Here is a 21,014-nt window from a genome sequence, read left to right as displayed (position 1 = left end):
TCTTTAAGCCTCATTTGGGGTTGATCCAATGTGGAGCCTGTTGTGAGGAGTGTCACTCTAGCCAAAGACTCAGTCTGGAAGACAGCCTGAGAATGACACATGAAAGAAGAACTGATCCAAATTGATTCTGAAGGTGCAGACAGCAAACACACACATCCTCTGTCTGCTGTACCTGTACAAAAATGTGAATCATTGACCCTCTTGTTGTTCCAGTTCCAAGTTCAATCTGACCATGAAAAGGTTGTTCCAGAGAGTTCCCAGAGAAAATACTGGACAACCAGAGGTGGTGTCTGCCCTATCAGCCAGCTTACCCAAGGTGAGAGGCAATTATGTGGTGTCAAGAGCTAATTAAGCATCCTGGAATGCCTGGAGACTCCTGCTTGAAAGATGAGGGAAGGCACAAGCCAACCCTACAGGAGGAGATGACTACTGGTGTGGGCAAGAGCACCTAACCGCAGTGCTGTGGGTCTCCTAACAGAGACTCCTGAAAGTGAGACTGGCATGCCCTAGCTCAGAGTCTGCCACCATCACTGAAGCAGAGGGTTTGGGCACTGTCAAGATGTGCTGCATTGACCACCATGCATCAGCTGTGGCACTTGCTGAAGTGTACTTAAGCAGTCTGTGCCATTGGGAAAAGACTACTGCCAAGCCATTGCACTTGTCACTTGTTCCTGAACCAACTGTGCTGCTTAGACCTGTAGCACATGACCAAAATGTGGCTGAGTAATCTGTGCAACTGAGAAGAGACCCACATCAAGCCTGTAGCATTACCAAATTGTGCCTGAATGGACTATGACACTATAAGTGACACTGAAGCCTCGGGGACTTCTGCACTGTGTGCCTGAGTGACTCTGCTTCTGACAGAGCAGCTGACCAGACGTGCACCTGATTGGACTAAGCTCCTACCAATGAAACTTGATGCAACTCTCCTTTTGTGCCCAAACAAGAGACTGGAAATGGACTGCATGGCCCCTTTGACTCAGGGAAGCAGGTTCAGCTGAATCACTGACTCATCAAATAATCCATGAGGAAGGATACCCTGCCACAACCTACAATGTCCAGCCACCACTGTGAATAAAGCAGGACTGCTGACTGAGAAAAGGTGTGCTCCTGTCACTGCCTTCATACTCTGACATGCAACCCATGTCAACTCCCAGGGAATGGCACGGACGACAGAGGCATCAAGCTCTGGCACATTTTCCAACCAAGAGGGAAGACCAGGACTGAAGTGCAGGAGGCCAGAGTGAGGCCTACCACAGACTCAAACTTGAAATACCACTTTAGAGACTGAGGCCCTCATTTAGGCTGCGGAAGTCTTTTTCAAAGACGCTGAAGCCACTGCAGCCAACAGACCACCAGTGCTGGTGGTCTGCTGACTGCCATATTTGGAGTTGATGGAAGACCTCTGCCCATTTATGGGTGGAAGTCCCACTCCGTCGGTCTGGCCACTGGAATCGAAGAGGTGGGTGCATCGCCAGCACTGCCACGCCGGCAAGACTCCGTCTGCTGTATTACAAGCTGTTATATGGCTTGGCGAAGTCTTGCTGGTGTGGTGGTGCTGGCGGTGCAAAACCACCAGGACCCATCCTCTCCCGGACAACCAGCCCACCAGAAAGAGTAAGATGATCATCTGAGTGGGTGGAGTGTTGGGTGCATATGTGTGGTGTGTGCCTGTATGTGTGTGCGAATGGGGGTGTCTGAGTGCGTGTTTGTGAGTGAGTGAGTGGGATGTTTGTGAGCAAGTCTGCGAGTGAGTGGAGTTGCATGTGTGCAACTGCGCATATGCAGAGGGGGAGTGTGTTAATGTATGCATGCGTGGAGGGGGTGGAGGTGTGAATGATTGTGGATGGGGGTGCGTGTGTGAGCGATTGTGGATGGGGTGAGTGGGTGTTTGTGGATGGGGAGGTGGGGGTGTTTATGGGTGCGTGGGAGCGTGTGCATGTGTTTGTGTGAGTGAACAGGGAGAACGGGTGAATGTATGTATGCGGTGCATGGGGGAAAGTGTGTGGGGGTTTGAATGTTTGCAGAGGGGTGTGGGTATGTGTGAGTGGGTGTGTGTGTATATCAGTGTGATAGCGGGTGAGTGTGTTTGGATGGATGTGTACAGTTGTAGGTTTTTTGTAAGTGCATGGACGGGTGTTTGTAAGTGTGTGGACGGGTGGAGGGGGGTACGTGGAGGTGTGGGGACGTGTGCGAATGTGTGTGCCCGCGACAGGAATGAAGATTCCTGTCGCTGGGTGCATTTCCACCAGGGTTTTCGTGGCAGGGTGACCTCCACAGAAAGCCTGGCAGTCTGCAGCCTAGTAAACCGGCTGGCAGGCTGAGGCGGGCCGGGGGCATTGTGGCAGTTTGGCTTCTGCCAAACCTTACAACTTATAATGTGATGGTCTTTAAGACCACCACAGCGAAGCTGGCAGTCTGATGACTGCCAGCCTCGTAATGAGGGCCTGAGTATCTCTTATGGCCTTCCATACAGGAGAGAGCACTGCATCTGTGCCCGAGACCCACACCAGGGCACCATTAGGGAGGTGGAAAGGTGTGTAGAGGGGGCATCATTACTGGAAAGTTGTAAACCTGCAACAAAGACTGTGAGTACCTTATAATGTTTGTAGTATGTAGTATTAGTTTATTGTGTATGAAAGTACCTCTCTTTTACAAAGATAGGTATTGGGCTGGATAATCAACTTATTATGCTGTTTGGTGTCTGTTAAGTTCTAACTTGCTTTACCCCCACTGTAACCTCCCTGAAAGTCTGTGACTGCTTACCATAACTACATTGAGAGGCAAGCTCTGAAGGGGGTGTACATGGCCTGGTTTGCAGAACCATTGTAGGATAGGTCATAACAAGGTCTTACATGTCCCCATGGTTCTGTGGTATTACAGCATGTGCTGCAGCTCTTGTGCAGACCAGTCAGTAATATAGATTGTGCTGGCACAAAATACACGCTACCACAATCAAAAGCGAATGCCCTCTTATTTGCATGGGGCATATTCCATGCAAAAGATTGACCCCCTCGCCATTGCACATGCGCCCTATTAAATACTCAGATGCAAATGGCAAAGAACTATCAGGAGGCACACTGATTGTGACTCATATACAAGATGGTGCACAATAAGTGCACTGCCATGAGCACATTACCTTATACACACCTAAGGTGTATTCCCTGCCCCCATTTGAAAAAGAGGCCAAGTCTCTGCCTTCAGTGAAAGGTAGACTAAAAGCTTTAAACAGCCAATATGCCTTTCACTTCTGCATTCTTCACAGTGCAGACATAAGGTTGAACCTGTACTGTGAATAGTGCATTTACTTTAATATAATGCACTGTCCTCATATTTATTAGAGGTGCACTGCAGCTCAGAGGCAACTCTGCACCCAATTTGCAGTACAGCCCCAGCTGTGTGGTGAACTTATCTGCTTCTACTATTTTGAAGTAAAGGCTCTAACTTGTGAGAAGACACATTGGGGATGCAATAACATACACATCAAACTGCATTCTTAAGTGATCTGGTAATCAAAGTGGGATGTGGGTTTCTAACATCATCGCTTCCATAAAGAAGAGGGGCACAAATGTTAGATGCTAGGCATACATGCAGTTTTGCGATGTTTCCAATCCTCTTCATTTGGACAATTCAGTTCCTCCTCCAAGTGGAGTACAGAAGAATATGTTCTGGAAACATGCATTTCTGAAGGCGTTCAGAAAAAAATTGCTTTAGTGAAAACAGTAGCATATGGTCACTGGTACTGTGTCATTTATTCAAGGACCAACATGGCAGGCTGTTTCTGTGCCTGACCTACTTTGTTAACCTACTCAACTTAAGTTTGGAATGGGCATCTCATGAAGCTGTGAAAAATATACTATGCATTCTGTGTAATTTCCATCATCAATATCACTTGAAGCCTTTGCATAGATTATGATAGTTGTGAGAAAGTAGCCTCTTTCTAGCATGGTTACCCCCATTTTTAGCCTGTTTGTCAGTGTGTTTTAACTGTGTCACTGGGATCCTGCTAGCCAGGACTCCAGTGCTCATGGTGTGTGGCCTACTTGTCAGTCTGTTTCACTGTTTTTGTCAGTATGCTTAACTTTGTCACTGAAGTCCTGCTAACCAGAACTCCAGTGCTTATGCTCTCTCTGGTTCCAAATTTGTACATACATACTGGTAACCCAGTATTTCACTCCAAATTTACATACTGAACCCCTCTTATAAGCCCCTAGCATTTGGTACATATGTACCCAGGGCATTAGGGTTCCAGGGGATCCTTATGGACGGCAGCATTTCTTTTGACACCAATAAGGAGCCTATACAAAGGCTTTGACAGGACTGCCATTGCAGCCATTTTAACTGTACCAGATCACTTATAAGCCACCTGTATATCAGGTCTTCCAACCCTGAAGGCTGGGTGCAAAGTACCTCTGTGTGAGGGCACTTTCCCGTACTTCTTGAGTGCGGGGATGCCATTTTAAGTGTGCACTGTCCATAGGTCAATACCTATGCACAGGTTCAAAATGGTAACTCCGAATATGGCCAAGTAAGGTGTCTAACAATTGGGAATTGTACCCCAATACTTATTTAGTATTGGTTGCACAATCCCATGCACTCTGGGGGCTCCACAGTGGACCCCCAGTACTGCCATACCAGCCTTCTGAGGTTTCCACTGCAGCCCCAGGTGCTGCCTCCTCACAGAGAGGCTGCTGCCCTCCTGGGGTTGAGCAGCTCAATCCCAGGAAAGCAGAACAATGCATTTCCTTTAGGAGAGGGGTGTAACACCCTCTCCCCTTGGAAATAGGTGTTACAGGCATGGGAGGGGTATCCTCCGAGAGCCTCTGGAAATGCTTTGAAGGGAAATACTTAATCCAGTCTACACTGGTTCAGGGACCCCCAGTCCCTGCTCTGGTGTGAATCTGGACAAAGGAAAGGTGAGTGACCACTCCCCTGTCTATCACCGAACCAATGGTGGTGCCCAGAGCTCCTCCAGAGTGTCCCTGGGCTCTGCCATCTTGTTTTCAGGATGGTCAGGGAACTCTGGGAGCATCTGAGTGGCCAGTGCCATCAGGTGACATCGGAGACCCCTCCTGATAAGTGCTTACCTGGTTAGGTGACCACTCCCCCTCTCAGGACTGTTTAGGGTCTCTCATCTGGGTGTTTATTCAGATTCGGATTGCAAGCCTCCAGCAGGAATCCTCTGCATCCTTTACTTCATCTTCTACTGACGGATAAACCCCTGACTGCTCCAGGGTCTCTACAAAACTGCAACAAAGAAGCTAAGGTGAGTTCTGCAACATTGTATCTTCAGCTCCTGCCAGCAACTGCAATGGTTTCCAAGTCATGCATCCTCTGAGAAATGCCTGTCTTCAGCCTGCACCAGAAGAACCAAAGGAATCTCCCGTGGAGTGATGGAGTCACTTCCCTGCTTCAGCAGGCACCTCTCTGCAGCGACGATCGGTGGCTTGGGTCCCCTCTCCAGACGACAGGCGTGGATCCAGTAACACAGATGGTGGACTAAAGTGACTCAGGCAGCCCCAACGTCCAGCTGTCCAACTTTGGTGGAGGTAAAAGCTTGCTTCTCACGCAAGACAGTACCCCCGTACACGGCGTGACTTGCAGTTGTTAGGGCTTGTGTGCGACCTTCCAAAAAGTTCTTTGTGCACAGCACAGCTTAGTCCCCCAGCACTCCATCCTGCGAAGCACAGCTTCCTGAGTGGTTCTCTGGCAGTGTAGGAATACTTTGTGTCGTGCTGCATGGGCCTCCATTTGCACCTTCTTTGTCCCCGTGCTGAGGGACTCCTGTGCACGCTGCCTGGTCTTCTGAGGGCTCTCTGAGTTGCTGAGAGCCCCCCCGTCTCTCCCTCCTGGGTAGAGCCCACCAGGTCCCTCCTGGTCCCGGCAGAACAATTTTCCACTAACTGCGAGCTTTGAATGTGCCAGGGCTTGTTGGCGGAATCCAGCGACGCAAACCAGAGTGCATCCATCAATCCGGAGTGCAACATCTTCTGCACCAACCAGGAACCCGCATCTGTCTTCTTTGGTGCAATACTGACTTTGTCTTCTCACCGGTGGTTCTTCTTTTGCACCTTCATCCAGGTTAGCAGGGGCTCCTGTTCTCCCCGGACTCTTCAGTGCCTCTTGGACTTGGTCCCCTTCATCCACAGGTTTTCTGGTCCAGGAATCCGTTGTTGGTGTCTTGCAGTCTCTTCTAGTTCTTGCATTATCTTCTATCACGACTTCTAGTGTGTTTTAGGAAAATTGCTGTATTTTACTCCTGCTTTCCTGGGCTCTGTGGTGGGGTATTTTATTTACCTTTGGTGTTTTCTTACGCTCCCAGCACCACTCTACACACTACAATTGCCTAGATGGGAAACCGACTTTTACATTCCACTATTTTAGTACATGGTTTGTGTCCCCCCTAGGTCCATTGCAACCTATTAGGAGTTTCACTGTTTGCACTATTGTCTGACTATTTACTTACCTGTTTTTGGTTACTAGTGTATATATTGTGTAATTTACTTACCTCCTAAGGAAGTATAGTCTTCAAAGTATTGTTGGCATTGTGCCACTAAGATAAAGTACCTTTATTTTTTATAACACTGAGTATTGCCTTTCATGTGTGTGAGTACTGTGTGACTACAGTGGTATTGCAAGAGCTTTGCATGTCTCCTAGTTCAGCCCTGACTGCTCTGTCTATAGCTACCTCTAGACAGCCTGGCTTCTAGACACTGACTACATTTTACTAATAAGGGATAACTGGACCTGGTATAAGGTGCAGGTACCTTTGGAACCCACTACAAACCAGGCCAGCCTCTTACAACAGCCAATGCACTTCATGTGCTGTATGTACTGGATAGTTATTTATAAAATAATATTTGACAGCATGAAGCAGAATTTCAAGTGCCAACTGTGACTTTTTCTGCAAAGGTGAAGGGAATTGCCATGATAGGTGGTGAGCACAGAGGTGTAAACTAAGGACGTAATTTAGAATTTGGTGTATGGGGTACTTCGAAACAATGTGACGGATATCTGTCAGCTGAATTACAAGTGCCATAGGATCTACAGTAATGCACTTGCAATAAGACAGACAGGATATCCATCACGTTTGTGAAGAGTAACCCATCCGTCAAACTCTAAATCAGTCCCTACGCTACAAAATTAACTTATTATTGCTCCAAATGGGTATGAGGTAGGAACCTACCGACAGAGCAACGGAGCTCTTTCCAGGAAGTGGGGTAAAACAAAGGAGTAAGTGTCCTGCTAGGGTATGACGGAAGTGGCAGGAGAGGCATTAGAGAACATATAGGCAGGGGCAAAGTACAACAGAAGGAGGAGGAGTAATGTTAACCACCTGGCGACAGAAGGGGTTGCTATGAAACAAAGGACTCCAAGCTTCTCAATGCCACAATCCCTACTTAGGCTAAAAAAAAAATTAATCCGGCCCTACAGAAAATTGGTAGCTCTGAACATATTTAGCAATTCAAGCATTACAGTTATGTTCAATTATCCCTTTAAAAAATGCATTCATGTACATGATTGCAAATGTGCCAGTGGCAGGAATTGTCCCCACCCCTCCCACCTGAGATCAATTTGGCCCCACCAGAGAGCCCCACTCGTGGGCCCCACCTTCCGCCTGGTTCGAAGATGAACACTTCTACTAAAGATACAGTTGCATGGCAATAGTGTCATGGACGCTGATGCAAATGCAGAAAATGCCCGCCCTTCCCGTATTTGGGGTAGTAACACACAACCACTAATGAGGCTGGTGTGCCCAAGTATCCATGGGCTAGGTGCCACTGCCTTTGTTGTTCTCTTGATAGTCCTGGCCCCTTGTTATACCTCCATAAAAAATGTTGTTCAGAGATTTTCATTTTTGATTTGTGTTTTTTTGACATTAGAGAAGCAATTTATCTTGGGTAGACATTGTTAATCTAGGTCGATTTTTTCTGGATGACATTTTCAAAAATGGCAGATGTGTTGCAGTGATGATGTAATATTTCAGGAACCTTGAGACCTAAATACTTCATTTTGGTGTCAAAACATAGGTTTTGGGGGTCAAGTAGTCTTAATAAGACAGAAAATAACTCCTCAGAGCAACCCTTCTGCCATTTTCCAAAATGACAGCTAAATAATGATGTTTTTAGCCATCATATTGGTAATTTATTTTAATATTGTTTTGGGTCAGGTTTTTGTTGATTCAAAAATTTGTAAACATGAGCAAAGCAGGTGGTAGTAGATGATCATTACCTCCTGACAGAGTGTTGCTAACTAGAAAAGCTGAGGACTCCTTCAACAAAGAAAAATGTGTCATATGCCAAACTAATCAGAAAGAAAAGCTATCATTAACTGTGGCTGGACAGAAGAGATTTCCAGATGCTGCAGAAATACGGCAAGACGAAGTTCACAAAAGATTGAAACTGATGGGTGAAGAGGATCAAATATTTATCATTGTAGCAACATGTGCTACAGGTTGTATACAATGGAAAAAAGCCTGTAAAACAATTGTCTAAAAATAGCAGAAACCAATAAATCACAAGAATCTGAGTCTTCTGAGAAAGCAATGACAACCAATCCCAGTGCCCATCCACTTAGAAGATCGATGGCTACCCTTTGTCCACCTCGAACAACTGATCCGAAAGCAAAGGATCTTCAATGTGTTATCTGTGGTTTACCCAGAACAAGGGCCAAAGGGATTGGTGAAAGAACAAAGTACATAGTATGTGAGTCTCAAAGGGCAAACATGATTTGATCTGCAGCTAGTTTCTTCAAGATGATGTTTTCAGTTGAGTAGCTGGTCTAAAGAGCAAGGTGAATGTATTTGTAGCGGATTTGTATGCCTACCCGAACTTCATGCATGCATACATTCAAAAATATGAATGCACAGTGAGATCCCAGCAGTACGCAAGCAGCAGCCTTCAGTTAAGTTTGCACTCTTCGAAAAAGCAAATGAAGTTTTAAAGCCACTCTTGAGTTCTGGCTACATGCTCACACTGAGTGAGATCAGAGGAATAATGGTCAACATTGATGAAACTGTATTGATCCGTAATAATGAAATTAGGATTTTTCTGGTGAGACTGTACAATATAAGAATTCGTTTTTGGCAGTCTAACAAAAAGAATAAGCCACTTATGGTGTTCTCAGCTGATTTGACTTCTGAAGTTCTTGCTGTCAAAATAAGATCACAGGACACAGTAAAATCAAAAGGAGCCATTTTAACAAATATCCTGAAAGATCTTGAATTTGGACTTAATGACAAATTTTGTGATGCTCTAGGGCTCCACAGATCATGGGAGTCAACAAGAATGGCTGGTGTTGTCTTAACATTTTTTACATTATTGTTTAATATCAGCAAAACTGTTACAAACTAAAGTTCTTGAGTTTGGAACAGAAGCCAACAACATTGGTGATGGCTTTGAAGATATAAGCGAAGAAGTAGAAGACAACCCCATTAACTGGCAGGCTTATGTGTACAAATACACTGTCTTTTCGAAATTGTGCTTTAGGAATTACACCACGACAAAAGAATACTCTGCTACACTTGATGACTGTTCACACAATCTATGACAAATGCAAAAGTAGGGAGCTAATCACTTCAATGAATAGGATTGGTGTATCAACAAGTTATAATGGCATAGCATGGAGCATGAACTAGTCAGCAGCTCGTTCTGTAGAATCTTGTGAATCTGACACCACACCACTTCCAAATCACTTTACCAGGAAAACATTTACAATTGCTGCTCTTGATCATTTTGATTTTGAAGACAGCTCTTTGTCTGGAATATCCAGCACACATGATAATGCCTTGATGCTTTTTCAAGACTATACCAATAAAGTCGCTGATGGAAAACAAGCTGTGTCAGCTGTTGGCATATACAAACGAAGCTGCAAACTTATAATCCAACTGCCTTGCCAACGTGTGCAAAATCACACATTGGCAAGGCAAGTTGTCAGAACGTCCCAGTCTACCAGAAAGTTTCAAAGTGGCTGAGGACATGGATCTTCTTCTACCTGATGTTGTGGTCTGCAAAGCTGATTTAACTTAATTGATCAATTGCTTATTTGGAGCAGACTAAAGGATGACAAAATGTCAGTTCCTCTTTGGGCTGAAATTCATGCTCCGATCTCCCAGAATACTGTACCACTGAAGAAGGTTGTGTGTTTACCAGTAATACCATCTCCAGTCACAAACTACTCAACAGTATACTCAGCTCTAAAAAAATCCCAAAACGTGCATGCTCAGCTTGAAGACCAGCCTATCCTGCCAATTTTCTGAGATGAAGGTGTTTTCTGTATTGTAGTTGCCATTTTTATGAGCAATCCAGTAGAATGTGATGATCTTTATTCCATGATGTGCATTTGCCACATGACAAAAGTTGGGTTGCGGTGTGTAGGATGTTATCTCAGTGGATGTGGCATAGACAATGCACTTATTGAGGCTGAACTCTTTGGAAGCAAAACTGTCCAGTCAGTATTGAGGGGAACTCATTATGCTTGTTCATTACAAAGTATACTCATCAATCTGAAGCTATAGAAACATTGCGTTGGAATGCTTTCAGGAACAAGAATGACAAATTAGGTTTTGCATCTTATCTCACAAATAAACAAGACACAGGGTGCACTTCCTTCAAAAGGCATAATGCAAAGCCAGGCAATGTTCAATAAATACAGTTCAAAATCAGAAAACCTGATAACCAAGTGTGTAGAGTTTGTCAAAGAATGTGAAGAAAAATCAGAACTTTGCAGGTACTGGGGAAATGGTTTATACATGATAGCTCTAGTGAAACTTGGGGGCATATTTATACTCTGTTTGCACTGAATTAGCGTCATTTTTTTTTAACTCTAATTCAGTGCAAAACTAACTCCATATTTATACTTTGGCGCTAGACCCATCTAGTGCCAAATTTATGGAGTTAAAGTCATTTTTTGGACGTGGAAACCTACCTTGCTTAATGAGATGCAAGGTAGGCATTCCCGTGCAAAAAATGACTCTATGGCCTTAATGCCATATTTATACTCCAGTGCAAAAAATGGTGTACGGGAGGGAAGAGGGGTCAAAAATTGGTGCAAAGCTTGCTTTGCCCCATTTGTTGATGCCTGGGTCAGGCCAGGCGTTAGGGGACCTGTGGGCCTATTTCCATGGTGGAACACCATGGAAATAGGCCCACAGGTGCTCTCCCCAGGCCCCAGGGACACCTCCACCCACACCAGAGGGACAGCGGAGGATGGGGGACCCCATCCCAGGTAAGTATTTTATTTAATTTTTTTAAATGCTATAGGGGGCCCTGAAATGGGCTCCCATACATGGCACAGGGTGCAATGGCCAGGCCCAGGAGACCATTGTCCCCTGTGCTGGCCATTAGGGTGGTGGGCATGACTCCTGTCTTTTCTAAGACAGGAGTCATGTGGTATGGATGGTTTTGCATCAGAAAATGACTCTAGGCAGGTTAGAGTCATTTGTTTTTTTTTACTCTAACCTGACTAATGCCATTTTTTGGTGCAAAAGCCCCTTCTTCCATACCGCTAGGCCCACCCGACTAACGCCATGTCTTTTTTTTACACTAGCCTACCCTTTGCACCGGCTTGCACCATTCCATAAATATGGTGCCCTGCTGGTGCTCAGAAATGGTGCAAGCCGGTGCTAAACTTTTTGGTGCAAAACTTTGTTAGTGCAGTTTTGCCCCAAAAAGTATAAATCAGAGCCTTGGTACATGCTGATCGAGAAGGTGATTGGGAGCTGCACGCAAAGACTGTGGAGTCACTGATTACTGTGTTTCGTAAATTCGATTGCAGAAACTACCTGAGATATGTGTCCTGGCATTTGGAAAGAGTGAAGAAGCCAGAGGTGGAAAAACCATACCCCTAAAGAAAATTAATCCAAAGACATTTTGTGGTTAAAGACAAAGAGAGGGAAGGTTCAATGTTTGGGCTCCAGATATAAAACTGGAACAGACGATCCAGAGATCACAGAAAAGCACCAAAAGAATTGTTGGTCAGACACATAAAAGTGAATATGTTGCCCAATAGCAGCTAGTTTAAAATGAAGTAATTTCTAATTGCAGTGTTTTATAGAGATGACAAATTAAAAAATAATGGACCATCTTGAAACTGTTCCTCATCACAAACTTGTGGGAAAGAGAGGGGAACATTTCAATAAACATGTTGACAGTCTTCTTCATTTAATGCAGCAGCAAGGAAACGCCTTTGAAATGACTGAGCCTGTGCGACTACACAACTTCGTGACCAAACAATGTGTGGATAACGATATAAAGACACATCTACTAGATGTCCTGGAACATGGATCGAAACCATACTCAGAACTGAAGCAGGAGGGATTTGTATTGAAAGGGAAAAAGCTGTTTGACATAATCGCTAAAGCTAGACTTCCATGCTTTAATTGCCACAGTAAGATTTTCATTCAACCAGCCACTACAAAACAGGTTACAAAAAAAAAAAAAAACTTTCGCAAGTACGTAGAGAGATGGATGTAACAAAAGAAAGGGGTGAATTTATCAAGGACATTCTGTTGCATGATCTTCTTCCAACAAACGCATTATTTGATGAAGATGTTGCAACCAAACCAGTGTAGCACAAACTTGTACAAGAGATTGAAAACTGTTGTTGTTGTGGACTATATGTCACAATGCCCAATGGTCAAGATTTCATCCAAGCAAAACTTTGTTATCATGAACTATCTGTCAAAGAATGTGAGAGAATCAGATGAATGTCTACACGTGTAACAGTTGACCTTGCCTGCATCAACAATTTCACACCTATACTTGTGCAACTTGTTCAATTCTGGCCATTAACACCTAAGAAGATGAACGTGGAGATGTTAACTCACGAAAACATTGCAGATGGCTCAGTGAACACTGAATTCCACTTATTGCAAGTGGAAAGATTCTCAATGAGGAGTTGGTGCCTGCAGAGAGATATTCAAAAGGCATGAGCAGTATTATTCAAGAACTTAACAGCAAATTGGAGGAAGCTGACTTTCATGTTGTGCCATATGTTGAGTGGGCTGTTCGAAATGGTTCTAATCGAGTTATTGTACTGTCAAATGACACAGTTGTTAATTTTATGATACTTAGATTTGTTGCAATGATCATTTGTCAAGGATTGTCAGAGCTATGTATACGTTAAGGAACAGGTGAGAAAAGACACTTAGGGGGTCATTACGACCTCGGCGGTCTTTTCGCAAGACCGCCGAGGTACCGCCGTGCTGAAGACTGCCAGTGGTGGCGGTCTTCCGTGCCGCGTATTATGACCGCTGGCAGGCAGCCGTCCTTTTTCGTACGGAAAGCCGCCAGCAGCCATACTGGCGGACGGCAGGAAAGTGGTGGTTGCTCAACCTCCACCGCCACGTCAACAGAACACCGCCCACTGAATCACGTCCCATGATTCAGTATGGTGGTGTTCTGATGACGATGTTCTGGTGGCGGAGCAGCCCCCATGGATCCCGTCCCCTCCCAGAGGATCAACGGACAAGGTAAGTTTATCGTGCGTTAGGGAAGGGGGTGGGGGGTGTTGTGTGCGTGCATGGGGGTGTGCGTGTGAGAGTGTAGAGGGGGTGAGTGAGTGAGTGTATGCGTGCGGGGGGTGCTGTGTGTATGGGAAATGTGTGCGGGTCAGACGGTGCGCATGTCTGTTTGTATGTGTGCGGGTATGTGTTGTCGGGGTGTATGTGTGCGTGTGCGTGTAGGGGTGTGTATATGTGCATGTTGGGGGAGTGTGCGTGTAGGGGTGTGTATACAGGGAGTGCAGAATTATTAGGCAAGTTGTATTTTTGAGGATTAATTTTATTATTGAACAACAACCATGTTCTCAATGAACCCAAAAAACTCATTAATATCAAAGCTGAATATTTTTGGAAGTAGTTTTTAGTTTGTTTTTAGTTTTAGCTATGTTAGGGGGATATCTGTGTGTGCAGGTGACTATTACTGTGCATAATTATTAGGCAACTTAACAAAAAAATATATATACCCATTTCAATTATTTATTATTACCAGTGAAACCAATATAACATCTCAACATTCACAAATATACATTTCTGACATTCAAAAACAAAACAAAAACAAATCAGTGACCAATATAGCCACCTTTCTTTGCAAGGACACTCAAAAGCCTGCCATCCATGGATTCTGTCAGTGTTTTGATCTGTTCACCATCAACATTGCGTGCAGCAGCAACCACAGCCTCCCAGACACTGTTCAGAGAGGTGTACTGTTTTCCCTCCTTGTAAATCTCACATTTGATGATGGACCACAGGTTCTCAATGGGGTTCAGATCAGGTGAACAAGGAGGCCATGTCATTAGATTTCCTTCTTTTATACCCTTTCTTGCCAGCCACGCTGTGGAGTACTTGGACGCGTGTGATGGAGCATTGTCCTGCATGAAAATCATGTTTTTCTTGAAGGATGCAGACTTCTTCCTGTACCACTGCTTGAAGAAGGTGTCTTCCAGGAACTGGCAGTAGGACTGGGAGTTGAGCTTGACTCCATCCTCAACTCGAAAAGGCCCCACAAGCTCATCTTTGATGATACCAGCCCAAACCAGTACTCCACCTCCACCTTGCTGGCGTCTGAGTCGGACTGGAGCTCTCTGCCCTTTACCAATCCAGCCACGGGCCCATCCATCTGGCCCATCAAGAATCACTCTCATTTCATCAGTCCATAAAACCTTAGAAAAATCAGTCTTGAGATATTTCTTGGCCCAGTCTTGACGTTTCAGCTTGTGTGTCTTGTTCAGTGGTGGTCGTCTTTCAGCCTTTCTTACCTTGGCCATGTCTCTGAGTATTGCACACCTTGTGCTTTTGGGCACTCCAGTGATGTTGCAGCTCTGAAATATGGCCAAACTGGTGGCAAGTGGCATTGTGGCAGCTGCACTCTTGACTTTTCTCAGTTCATGGGCAGTTATTTTGCGCCTTGGTTTTTCCACACGCTTCTTGCGACCCTGTTGACTATTTTGAATGAAACGCTTGATTGTTCGATGATCACGCTTCAGAAACTTTGCAATTTTAAGAGTGCTGCATCCCTCTGCAAGATATCTCACTATTTTTGACTTTTCTGAGCCTGTCAAGTCCTTCTTTTGACCCATTTTGCCAAAGGAAAGGAAGTTGCCTAATAATTATGCACACCTGATATAGGGTGTTGATGTCATTAGACCACACCCCTTCTCATTACAGAGATGCACATCACCTAATATGCTTAATTGGTAGTAGGCTTTCGAGCCTATACAGCTTGGAGTAAGACAACATGCATAAAGAGGATGATGTGGTCAAAATACTCATTTGCCTAATAATTCTGCACTCCCTGTATGTGCATGTTGGGGGTGTGTGCGTGTAGGATTGTGTATATGTGCATGTTCGGGGTCGGGGTGGGGAGGGGGGTTGTGTCACCTTTGGGGGGTAGCAGGGGGGGTGGGCGTTGTGGGGGGAGGATTCATGGGGGATAGCGGGGTGTGGGGGAGACCCCTATCAGTGCCAGGGAAGGAATTCCCTGGCACTGATAGTGCCTACCGCCATGGATCTCATGGCGGTTCCCAACCACCGAGATCCATGGCGGTATGCAGGGTCCTGATACCGTCGGCGGTCTAGTGACGACTGCCGGGCTGGAGACCGCAATCTCCAGCCCAGCGGTCTTCACCGCCATGGCGGTCGGAATGGTGAAGTGGCAGATGACCGCGGCGGTCATAATTCAATTTTTTTTCCACCGGCCTGTTTGCGGTCTTACCGCCGCTTTACCACTGACCGCCAGGGTTGTAATGACCGCCTTAATCCTGCTTCATATTCTGTACCAGAACCTTGACCCAGAGATGCCCAGTGTTCTTATCAAGGCACATAATCTTGTGGGTGATGACACTATGAGCAAAACTGGAACAAAGTTTGGAGCTTTAACTGCCGAACCTGTGAAGTTTCTAAAAGCCTTTACTGAGAAAGAAGAAGAATATGACTCTAAAGACATAGAAAGATACCTTATGCATGTGCGGGAAAAATTAGTTCTAACTGTCACAAATTTGACGATCTTCGGTACAGTGAGTTCAAGAGATCAGTCCCACTCATTGTCCTTCCACCGACATCATATTCTGTGCATGGACACATTAAAAGAGTGTTCTACTTGCTCAGAAGATGTTTGAATGTTTTGGATCATGCATATGTAGAGAAAGATCCATGTGCATTTGGTTGGGAAGATATTGATAGGGTGCTAAAACCTACAAAATTTCTTAAGGCTCTACACACAGAACTTACACGTACATGTACTTGCAAAACCTGTTCTACAAACGATGTCCCTATCGATATGCTCTTCTCAAATGTTCAACATTCTGCAAATGTAGCATGAGCAATTGCTGAAACAAATAAATAAAGTGAACTATGAAAATATGTGTAAAACAGGAGTGATACATTTTTCTCATATTCAGATCATAAACACTGGTATATACATAAAGGATTAAAAACTCCTATTATTTTTTTCATTTCTGTATATCACTTCTTCCTCTATTATAGGCGCCATTTTCAAAAATAGTTTTTTTCTGTCTCTATAAGACCCTCAAAACCTATGTTTTGACACCAAAATGAAATATGTAGGTATCATGATTTCTGAAATATTACATCATCACTGCAACACATCCTCTTTTTAAAAAAATGTAATCCAAAAACAATCATCTCAGCTCAGCAATATCTACCCAAGCTAAATTACTTCTCTAATGATGCCAAAACACAAATCAAAAATTAAAATCTCTGGACAACAATTTTTTTTACAGAGGTGTATCAGAGGCCAGACTGATGATCGCTACATCACTGTTTAAAGGTCGGAGAGTTGTAGCAAATATTGAGAAGTCTGGTGTAACAGGACACTGCAGAGGCAAACCATTTAGCAATACAAAGAACTTTTCAAGGTACAAGCTGTAACCCAACTAATTATGTTGTTCAGTGTGTGCTACTAAAAGCGAAACAAAACAGATTTAGAATGTATTTTGCAGTACCTCATGTCGCCGAGCTTTTTGCCGATTGCACTTCCCACGTTAGTAATGGCGGCTGTGGCTTTCTGTCCTGCCTGGCTCAGCGTCTCTTGCGTTTTCTTGTAACTGGAAAGAAAAAACGGCACGGTGAGACTTCTTTTGTGTTCAAGAAAAATCAAACTGCACAAGAGCAAAAGATGCAAAGTGCTTCTTACGATGCCAGCTCTGATTCAAATTGTCTTCCACTTAAAACACAGCTTGACTGTGAGAAGCTAAGAACTGGCAGAGACATTTTTCATATTCATGAGCAGGGTCACAGCATGAAAAAACGCTGAAAATATAAATCTGTAATGTTCCAGGCTATGGGTTGTACCTTCAGCAATAAGAAGTTGAATTTATTAATATAATAATAAAACGCTTTCCCTTGAATCGTACACAATAAGGACAGTTAAATAGACTCATAAAACCATGCATAGTTTCAAGCAATTTTGTAGTGTATTAATACTCATCAAAGCTATTCTGACCAAAAGGAAAAAAATGTTCAGCAACTGTAAGCATTATTCCTGACTGAAACAACCAACCTCAGTGGATGGTGCCTATATGCAGAATATAAATTAGAATGTAACTATACTCTATAATTGTCCATGTAGTAATCATGGAACTAGCACATGCGGCTGATTGATTCAGGCAGTAACGTGGTATTAGTGGACACAAACCATATCAGCCAGTGAAACATGTCTAAAGGAGAACGTGAATTATCACTGTCTCTTCCTCCCGAGGGTACGACAAAAATCTTTCAGTGAGAAATTAGAAATATTGGTATAATAAGCAAAAAGCATCCCCAATTATTTTATACCTATTTGACACGTCTTAAGAACATAAGTGAATAGAAATGAACAGTCCTTTAATATATTTTGTATACCACAGGTTTTTCTTTCTCTTTTTGCGTAGTTATTTCTTTAGAACAAACAAATACGAGACACCATGAATACTTTGAAGGGGTCATTCGGGGGGGCATTTGCAATGACCAAACAGAAATCCGCCATTTTGCTAAGCGCATGATATTTAACATTGACTTGAAAAAGCTGAGGGAACATGGAGTCTAAGCGAAACATGTTTCGGATGTATAATATAACAGCATCTTTTAAAAACCAGTGCCATCAAGAAACTCATAATTGACTTGTATTGAGTTTTTTAGAGACCACTTTGTTACAGTTAAATACATGCTTGAACGTACAGTGGGCAGGAGGGCTTCCATATGATAGGCTCTGTTCTAACACTCCTTAATTAGGACCTATGGAATGTTTGTGCCTATTGTATTAATGTCTTGTTATTCGTTACCGGGAGGGCGGTTTCTGAGGAGAATGAGCAACTTCAGACTGGCTAGCCATAATGAAATGTCGTATATGCCCATATAAATGACATCTCTGGGGACTGGAGCCCAAATCTGCATACATCAGGTGTGGCTTGGGTGTGACAGGAGTGCCCAAAGTATCTTTCTTTAACAGATTGCTGTTGTCTATGTCTATAGAACCGACATAAGCCTAGTGCAGAGGTCTTCAAACTTTTTGATTCCGGAACCCCACTCAAATGTTTTTAAGCATAAGGACCCCCCTCCTGACAAAGGGTTCTAGAACCTGGTACTTCCCATCATCATTACGGGGAGAAAATAATATTAAACAGAGTTTAGCAAACCAAAGGTCAGCGAGGTTGGGGGTGTGGTCAAAGGCTGGCTAAAAGCAAAGGTCCTCATTTATGAGGAACTGGCGTAGGGCAGCCCCGCAAGTCTTCTTGCTACATTTCCACACGCCAATATAAAAGGGCAGGAATGCATCATATTTATGAAATACAGTGCATTCCTGTCCTTTCCCTTTCACTGGTGCACAAATTGCTGCCTAGCTCCAGCAAAGACAGGGTGTTTTTTGTGCAGGAAGGGTCGCCTTCATGCACAAAAAACATCTCAAGAGGCATTTTCTTTTTCTGTGTGTGCTGCAGAATGCAACACACATGGAAAGAGGAAAAAAACGAGGAGAAATGCTAAAATTTCTCTCCATTACGCCTGCTCTGGGGAAGCATAAAATATTGCCACTGCCCCAGTTTACGTGATTTTGTAAATCGGGGGCAGCATCAAAGTCCTTGGGTGTTGCGTGGGTACATTATGAAACCTCCATTAGTTAATGTGCTGCAGAGGTCTGTGTGCAAACAGAGAGAGAGAGTTACATCTTGGTTGGTTCAGTGGAGGATAGAGACTTGTGTATTTTTACTGCTTCAAGGACACAGCCTGTGACAGAAAGCACTGTGAATATGTAAGTCATTATTTTATACTTGCAATACGCACAGTATACGATAGACTGCTACAATACGTGCAAATAGTTTTACCATAAAATGGTGCTTCCAAAATGTAGATTTAAGTAATACCAGACCATATGTAATACAATCTTTTTAATAGCTGACCCTTCAATACATCCAGGGATAGTAAGCTCTATGTGAATAAAATTAAATTTAAAAGCACCACTCCACAGCTCAGTTAACTCTTTGCACTACCACTCAAAATGAACAAATCTTTGTCATCACAAGGCTTCCAGCGAGTTGACCAATTAAAGTCAGAACCCACTCCCAAGCATCCTTTAGGTTTGCATATTTTATCCTTTGCATTTTGAGATAGTGCACATTTCAATTTCATTCAAGAAGCAGGCACCCTGGAAGGAAGGCTTCTTTCACTGTCTGTAGGGCTTTGTTTCACAGCCCAGGAGACTCAATGAATGAAAGTTCAGCTGAAGCATTTTAAGGATCGGGTGTTTGGTTGTCTTTTTCCAAAAGTAGTGAGGCTGGGGGAATAGGTGTGCAACCCCCTTCCCAGGACTCCATGGCCCCCTCGGTGGTCGTGCCTGACAGATTGTAGACCTCTGGTCTGGAGGTAGGGGAACTGCATATGCAAATGTAATTGGAACTCAATCCGAAATCCAGCAAGGAGAGGCAGGCAGCGTTTTATAATCAAATAAGACCTCATTATGAGTGCTGGGCTGGGAAGGTGATTATTGCACCTTTTAAAATGAGATGCCACAGGGATCAGAATTCAAAAGCTGTGATAATTATCACTGTTTACTATTTGTTCCCTTTAAAAAACACACCAAAGTCCGCATGTTTTGTCTGTTTTACAGGCGTCTTACCACGACCGGCCAGAATTTATCAGAGGAACACTCCGAGGTTGCGATAATTCTCACACAATTAAGGTTCAGTAGGCCACTCAGGCCCCCGACACCCCCTCCCACCAACTAGGTTGATCTGCTGTCTAAATCACATTAGGAAGGCATTTTACTTTGAACTGATTTTGTTTATTCTGTAGTTGTTGGACGCAAAAAAACAACAAATTTTCACTTGCCAAAAGCAGTCATTTTGTCACTATGTTTCTATTACCTTTCTCTATAATACTGCTTGTTAACTTAGCATTTTCTCAAACTCCCTAAGCTGGCACTTTATCCTTAAATCTGGTGTTGTGCTAGATTCATCGTGGTATTTGATTCCTAGGGAGTCTCCATGTGATCACCATGTGTGCGCCATATCTAATATATGGCGCACCATGCCACAGGGTAGGGGGCAATAGCATAATTTTTATTTACAGTATTGATGTACTCTGCAGGAGTAGCGCCAAAATATTGGGGCTACTCCTGCAGAGTACATTGGGGCCAATTATAAAAAATGGAAGCCCTCTTAACGACTGCTCTGATCAGGCGTTAAAAGTGCAGTAACAAATCACTGAAGGAAATCTATTAGATTTCCTTGCACCCTTTTTTTGACCCCCCCTAATGGGGGAACGCCCCCTTTGCATACATTATGCCTGGCAAAGGCATAATGTAGCTCAAAGGGTTACAAAGTGGCGCAATGCATGCATTGCGCCACTTTGTAAATATGGCACAAGGATTTTGGCCTTGTTGGTCCACATTAGGGTAAAAAAAAATGACACCAATGTGGCACAAGGTGGCGCTAGGGGCTTATAAATATGCCCCTTTGTTCTCAAATTCATGTTTATCAAGAGCTAGTCTGTAACAATGTCGTTCCATTTATCTGTCGGTACT

At 43.9% G+C, this 21,014-nt stretch overlaps 1 protein-coding gene across 2 annotated transcripts in view; it reads right to left on the bottom strand.

Moving 5' to 3' along the window:
- TPD52L1 (TPD52 like 1) overlaps positions 1-21,014 on the bottom strand; it is a 943,512-nt gene that overhangs the window by 300,802 nt on the left and 621,696 nt on the right. For both annotated transcript variants that reach the window (XM_069234805.1, XM_069234806.1), the window contains exon 4: positions 16,963-17,064. In XM_069234805.1, the coding sequence (XP_069090906.1) occupies positions 16,963-17,064 (102 nt within the window). The remainder of the gene's footprint in view (positions 1-16,962; positions 17,065-21,014) is intronic.

This window comes from Pleurodeles waltl, chromosome 5 (assembly GCF_031143425.1).
Source record: "Pleurodeles waltl isolate 20211129_DDA chromosome 5, aPleWal1.hap1.20221129, whole genome shotgun sequence".
Classification (NCBI taxonomy): domain Eukaryota; kingdom Metazoa; phylum Chordata; class Amphibia; order Caudata; family Salamandridae; genus Pleurodeles; species Pleurodeles waltl.
The sequence above is the reverse complement of the archived record's forward strand: the minus strand, read 5'-3'. Positions and strand labels throughout refer to the sequence as shown.